At 40.4% G+C, this 7,263-nt stretch overlaps 1 protein-coding gene across 1 annotated transcript; it reads left to right on the plus strand.

Annotated features, from left to right (window-relative positions):
• Positions 1–480: 480 nt before the first annotated feature.
• On the plus strand, positions 481–1,671 carry LOC135195853 (uncharacterized). Its single transcript, XM_064222366.1, has one exon. The coding sequence runs from the start codon at positions 481–483 to the stop codon at positions 1,669–1,671; it is 1,191 nt and encodes a 396-aa protein (XP_064078436.1).
• The last annotated feature ends 5,592 nt before the right edge of the window (positions 1,672–7,263 follow it).

Consider the following 7,263-nt stretch of genomic DNA (forward strand, 5'->3'; position numbering starts at 1 on the left):
CTCGCCAGCAATTAAAAAACAAAAACAAAGGAGGCAACAATCCACCAAGGGAACAATCGGCAAGCGATTGTTCCTAACACCAATCAATGAAGTACCTTCAGTTCGTTCTGAAAGGGAAAGTATTTCAGTTCAGGGCTCTTTGTTTCGGACTGAGCAGGCCCCGTTTGTGTTCACCATCTTGATGAAGAATACGGCGAGGTGGCTTCATCTCAACAACATCAGAATATCTCTCTATTTGGACGACTGGCTCATACGAACTTCTTCGCAAACCCAGTGCCTGGAGGACCTGCAAATGACGTTGACCTTAGCTTCGTCCCTAGGACTTCTGGTAAACTTCGAAAAGTCACATCTGACCCCAACACAGTCCATCGTGTATCTGGGGATTCAGATGGATTTCAGTGGCTTTTCGAGCTTTTCCTTCCCAGGAACGTCAGCAACAAGGCTTTAGAAAAAAGTATCAGCCTTTTCTAGGGAAGGATCATGCTCGGTGAGGGAATGGATGAGTCTGCTGGGGACCCATTTCCTCTCGTGGAGAAGTTTGTTTCCCTGGGGAGGCTGTACCTCAAACCTCTTCAGTTCTTCCTGTCGGACAGCTGGACAGACAAGAACAACCTCGACATGATTCTGAGAATCTCGGAAGAGGTAAAAAGCCACCTAAGATGGTGGCTCGATCCGCTGAAGCTGTCAGAGGGAGTTTCCCTCAAGCTTCAAAACCCTGACCTAGTGCTGTCCTCAGACGTGTCTACCACGGGGTGGGGAGCAATGCTAGGGGGGGAGGAAGTGTCAGGCACCTGGAGAGGGGAACAGGTAGCCTGGCATATCAACCTCAAAGAGCTGGCAGCAATCCAGTTGGCGCTCCAGTTCTTTCAAGACAAAGTCTCCCGTCGCGTAGTCCATGTCAACTCGGACAACACCACAGCACTGGCCTACTTAAAGAAGCAAGGAGGAACGCACTCTCGCTCCCTGTTCGCTCTAGCAAAGGGGATTCTTTTATGGGCGAAAGCAAGGGGAGTCACGATCCTAACAAGGTTCGTCGCCGGAGTCGAGAACGTCCGTGCGGATCTCCTCAGTCGGCAAGAACAACTGCTGCCGACAGAGTGGACCCTCCACCAGGAGGTATGCCAGGAGCTGTGGAGTCTTTGGGGATGTCCTCTAGTGGACATCTTTGCGACGTCGAAGACAACGAGGCTTCCTCTCTATTGCTCCCCTGTTCTAGATCCAGGAGCAGTGGCAATAGACTCCCTTCTCTGGGACTGGACGGGTCGGGATCTCTACGCCTTTCCCCCGTTCAAGATACTGGGAGAAGTACTGCGAAAGTTTGCAGCTTCGGAAGGGACGAGGTTAACGTTGATCGCCCCCTTCTGGCCCGCAGCAAACTGGTTCACAGAAGTCATGTCCTTCCTAGTAGACTTTCCGAGGACGCTTCCATCGAGGAGAGATCTACTCAAACAGCCCCACTTCGAGAGGTACCACAAAAACCTCTCCGCTCTGAGTCTGACTGCGTTCAGACTATCCAGAAGTTGGCCAGAGCAAGAGGTTTTTCAAAACCTGTGGCAAAAGCTATTGCCACCGCAAGGAGGCCTTCATCAATTGCAGTGTACCAATCGAAGTGGGCAGCTTTTAGGAGCTGGTGCAAGAAGAAGGGCGTTTCCTCTACCACGACCTCTGTGAGCTAGATCGCTGACTTTCTCCTTTACCTAAGACGAGATTTAAAGTTAGCAGCGCCGACGATTAGGGGCTACAGAAGTGTTCTTTCTGTAGTCTTTCGTCATAGAGGACTGAACCTAACTAATAACAAAGATCTTCACAATCTCTTGAGATCGTTTGAGACTACCAAGGTGCCTCTCCCTAAGTTGCCTACTTGGAACTTAGATGTGGTCCTTAAGTTTTTTATGTCAGGTCGCTTTGAACCACTTCACGCTGCGTCTTTTCGAGACATAACTAGAAAGACTATTTTCCTAACTGCTCTGGCGACGGCGAAGAGAGTTAGCGAAATACAAGCGATCAGTAAACACGCTGGTTTCAAAGGGCATAATGCAGTTTGTTCTTTGGGTATGACGTTCCTGGCGAAAAACGAAAATCCCTCCAACCCTTGGCCTAAGTCTTTCGAAATTAAGGGTATGGCTGAGATCATTGGTCGTGAGCTAGAAAGAGTCCTGTGCCCTGTCAGGGCTCTGAAAACCTACCTGCGGAAAATGAAGGATTGTAGAGGTTCTTCTGAGAACTTATGGTGTTCAGTCAAGAGACCAGATATGCCTATGTCTAAAAATGCTCTGGCATTCTTCTTGAGGGACACCATCAAGGAGGCGCACTCATCATGCAATGACAGTGACTTGAGGCTGTTAAAGGTGAACGCCCACGAAGTGAGGGCTATTTCGACCTCGGTAGCCTTCCAGAAAAACATGGCTCTCAACGACATTTTGAGTGCCACCTTTTGGCGGAGCAACTCGGTGTTCGCCTCGCACTACCTGCGGGAGATGAGGACGACGTACGAGAACTGTTATTCGCTAGGGCCATACGTCGCCGCAGACACTATTTTGGGGGCAAGAAGTAGCACTCATCCTTTCCCATAGAAAAGGGTAGGTGGGTTTTTAATATTTGCATTATTATTTGGTTGTAGGATCGGCCGCTTAATGCGGACTTCCCTTCCATTAGCCTTAATATGTGGGAAGTTATTTTGTTAGGCTAGTTTAGGTGGTGGTTTTGCTTCGATGCCCTCATAAGTAGGGTCATGGTCTAGTCACACTGTGGTCATGTCCCCATTGACAGATCATCTAGAGCGCACCAGCTACACAGGTCACTACCTTGCTGGCAACTCAAGTAAAGCAGAAGCAGACTTGGGTGACAGTAATCACGAAGTCAGCTATGCTAACAGGTAAGGAACCAAGATGTCAATCATCTACATGTATATGTTTCCTAAAATCCTATTCTGTCTTTCCCACCCCCAAAGGTGGGATTCAGCTATATATATATATATATATATATATATATATATATATATATATATATATATATATATATATATATATATATATATATATATATGACAGGTAAGTTTCATGAACAAAATTATATTGTTAAGATACAATAAAGTTTGTTCATACTTACCTGGCAGATATATATATTTAAAGTACCCACCCACCTCCCCTCAGGAGACAGTGGGGATAGAAAATCTGATAGAAAATGGGAATGGTTCCTGATACCCGCCTCCCAGCGGCGGGAATGGGTACTATCCACCTAACTCCCACTGCGTGTGTCGTAAGTTTTAGAAATTCTGTCGGACTTCAGAGAATACAGCTCTATATATATCTGCCAGGTAAGTATGAACAAACTTTATTGTATCTTAACAATATCATTTTTATTTTTGCTTTTTACGTCTTTTAATGAACAATGTGTTGTGCCACGAGACGAGCCACAAATAGTCAATGACATATGTATCCAGATCTCCACGTATATTAGTCTAAAAAGAGATATGATATTCATAAGCTAGATATAGGTCTCCAAAAATTCCATAACCAGACTACTACTAAAATTTGTGTGCAAAAAACGACATTTAACCTAACATGGTATACAGACGACAATGTACTGAATGAAAGGGTTACGAGAATGTAAAATGATGAACATCACCAACTGTTCTCTGTATAGCCATTCCTGAGAGAGAGAGAGAGAGAATGAGCTGAAGGAGAGAATCGAGAACGACGAGAACGGACTCGAGAGAGAGAGAGAGAGAGAGACGAGAGCGAGAGAGAGAGAGAGAGGTAGAGAGAGAGAGCTTTTCACATTGATCCTCAAGTTTAATGAGCCAGCTCCGGCTATGTATCTCCGCGTTATGCGACGGTTGCCAGTGTTTGTGTCGTTAACGTACGTTAAGTTCTTACATTTATTGTATGAATAAGGATGTGCAAGTTAAATAAGCAGACAGTTACATTCATATGTTTACAGCTTATATTCGCATGCATATATATATATATATATATATATATATATATAGATATATATATATATATAGATATATATATATATATATATATATATATATATATATATATATATATATATATATATTATACACACACACGTATACATACATAAACATTATAACAATTGAATGCATAACCAGTTGCCACTTTTCTCTTCACATTGACTTCACAATTTACGGAACTATGAATGTATTTCGGAAATGTTTTAATCTCCTAATTACTATTTGGTGTTGTTTATCTTACGCAATGTGTTATGCTTTTATAGATTTCTTCTTGCATTTCATAGAATGGTGTGAACCATAACCTCCTTTCTTGTAGCCAGGTTTGTCACACTACGAAGACCCAAGAACTTTAGATTCGTAAAGACTACTTTCGTTTTGTTTTTTTTTTTCTTTTCTGAACGAAGAGTTATATTCTAAGTTACATTTTAGATGGCCGGGACTGGTTCATTAGGATTAGACATTCATTGCATTTAGAAGCTCATGAACATATACGGTTAAGTTCCATGTGGCGAGGAGGTTTCTAGGTTAAGCCCTGGTAATCATAATGAATGGAAATTAAATCACTTCTGTAGGCTGATCAAAATACTAAAGTTAAAACTTTTACATATAACACGGATCCTTCTCCTTACGGAAAAAGAAAAAGTTAAAAATAAATACGAATGGCTCCAAAATGCAAGTACTAAAAGGCTTCCAGAAACCGTTGAGAGGTGGTCTTCCTGAACAAAAGTTGTCTGTCAAAACACTTGACCGACAAAGATATTTTTGGCAATTCCAATGTATAACCCTCTGCCAATAAAGCTACTGGTTAGGGTTTTGGTTTTAAACTACAAGGCTGTTGATAATGCTATGAGAAAAAAAGTATATCTTAGTTTTACTGAACCACTGAGCTGATTAACAGCTCTCCCAGGGACCTACAGCTTATTTTGGGATCCGAACCACATTATAGCGCGAAATGAATTTCTATCACCAGAATAAAGTCCTCTTGTTCCACGTTGGCAGAGCCGAGAATCGAACTTCGTACCACCGGATTGGTAGCCGAGCGAGGCAAAATCCACTCGTCCAACAAGGAACTTAATGCTATGAGAAAGACGGTCTGATTTAACCAAGAGGTGGCTACATTTCAAAACTAACAAAGAGCAGGAAAACGAGAATAAATATAAAAAGTAGTTACATGCTACATTTTATTCCAGCAGAATATATTTCTCATGATAAGTCCATGATGGAATACTTTGGAAAACAACTTTGCAAACCAACAAGTATAAGAAATAGAACAGTAGGATTTAGCTAGCAAATCTGGAACCAAAGTATCTTAGGTTAACATTTTCCTGTGCTTCATATAAAGGTAAGATTTGCAAGGGAAAGCCTGACAATAAAAGAAAATCTGGCAAGTGTTGCCCACAGCTTGTCACCTACTTGGAACAACAGATAATGCTCCCATACCACACTTTTTTAAAAGTAATTTTCTCAAAATCATACCTTTTTTGTGACCCCATAAGACAGGGCGTGAACGGCACTGGGATTACAAAAGTTAAACCGTCTTTGAAAGGACTTCCCAAGCACTACTGAACAGATCCTATCAAAGGCAGTTGTGTAGAAAATGCTTCATCGTCGTTTCATGGAACTCTGGCCTAAGGTGTCAATTGCATCAGTAAAGCAGAAAATAGAAAACGCAAAAAAAAAAAAAAAAAAAAAAAAAAAAAGGCGATTTACTTGAAATGGCCGCAGTAGATGGAATGCTTGATTCAATTCTTGCGGTATTAAAAGTCTTGGATCAAAAATAAAACTAGTTATTTTCAGATATCTAATGAAGTGAAGGCCTACGATATATAGGCGAGGTAGGTCATGAAATTCGGGTTAAGAATTTTTGGACGCTGAACAAAACTGGCTCCTGCGGCCACAAGAAGAGTTGAAAGACTCGGACCTCCTTTTAATAAGAACATGAGAGGGGAGGCTGAAGATGTTGGAGATTTGTTGAAGTTAACTGAAAGGAAGGACATAAATAGCGAATTTTCTTAGAGACTCATTGCGTCACGCGGCGTTGGAGGCACGTTTAATCAATATCAAAGAATCTACATCCCACTGGTCTTATTTGGTCTTCGATAAAATACGATCATCTGAAATACAATACATCAAAATTTCCTTAAGAAGGTTAACAGAAACTTCTGAAAATATTATGACATCGAGAATGCCTTTAATGATATGTGAAATTGAGTTTCCAATAAACTCTTCAGTTCTGAAGAGGGGAGACACGAAACGTTTGAATGACGAGAAGATAAGTAGGGTAATAAACACAAGAATGAGAGTCATATTGATCATGACTGAATATATTGGGAAGCTAACGCATGGAATTGAACGGGTAAATGATAAAATCATGGAAGTGGTCAGATAGAGGAAATATAGAGACGATAAAAACGGTTATATGCAGCTTTATTTATTACTAGTTATATATATATAGTATATATATATATATATATATATATATATATATATATATATATATATATATATATATATATATATATATTATACACACACACACACACACACACACACACACACACACACACACATATATATATATATATAATATATATATATATATATTATATATATATATATATATATATTATATGTTATCAATAGAGGGATCCACAGTAATATTCTTGTTTATCGAGAAATAATATATTTTATCACAAAGCTTAAAGCTTTCGTCCATCCTCCTGTGGACTTGATCACTAAGCAAAATCTTGATCACTAAGATTTTGCTTAGTGATCAAGTCCACAGGAGGATGGACGAAAGCTTTAAGCTTTGTATAAATATGTTATTTCTCGATAAACAAGGATATTACTGTGGATCCCTCTATTGATTTCTTAGAAGCACGATACAGTGTTTTTATATTGCATATATTGTTATGTATTAGCCCGGCCTTGAGAGAGGCTATATACGTAAACGGAAATAATTGAGGGAGGACAAGAGGAAACTAATGGAACTTACCGTAAAACTGATTATTAATGAATATTTAATCTAGAGGAATAGGTCGCTAGAAACTCAACTCGTTACTTTACAGCTATTTATTTACAAAAGGCTCGTACTGGCCTGGAGAAAAGTGAATGCTATTGGCCCCCACGTTGGGATTTATAATCTCTCACAAATGGATAGCTGGCTAAAATGTGATTAATTCAAGCTGGTTTCATAAAACTTGGGTAATGCAAATACTTTGCCGGCAGACAGACTTCGTACGTGACTCAGGGAATCTGGAAAAGAATCCCAGATTAGACAA

The sequence above is a fragment of the Macrobrachium nipponense genome, chromosome 17 (assembly GCF_015104395.2).
Source record: "Macrobrachium nipponense isolate FS-2020 chromosome 17, ASM1510439v2, whole genome shotgun sequence".
NCBI lineage: Eukaryota > Metazoa > Arthropoda > Malacostraca > Decapoda > Palaemonidae > Macrobrachium > Macrobrachium nipponense.

What these genes read in the sequence shown, in the direction of transcription:
- LOC135195853 (XM_064222366.1), top strand. Translation starts at nt 481, where the DNA reads ATGCTCGGTGAGGGAATGGATGAGTCTGCTGGGGACCCATTTCCTCTC.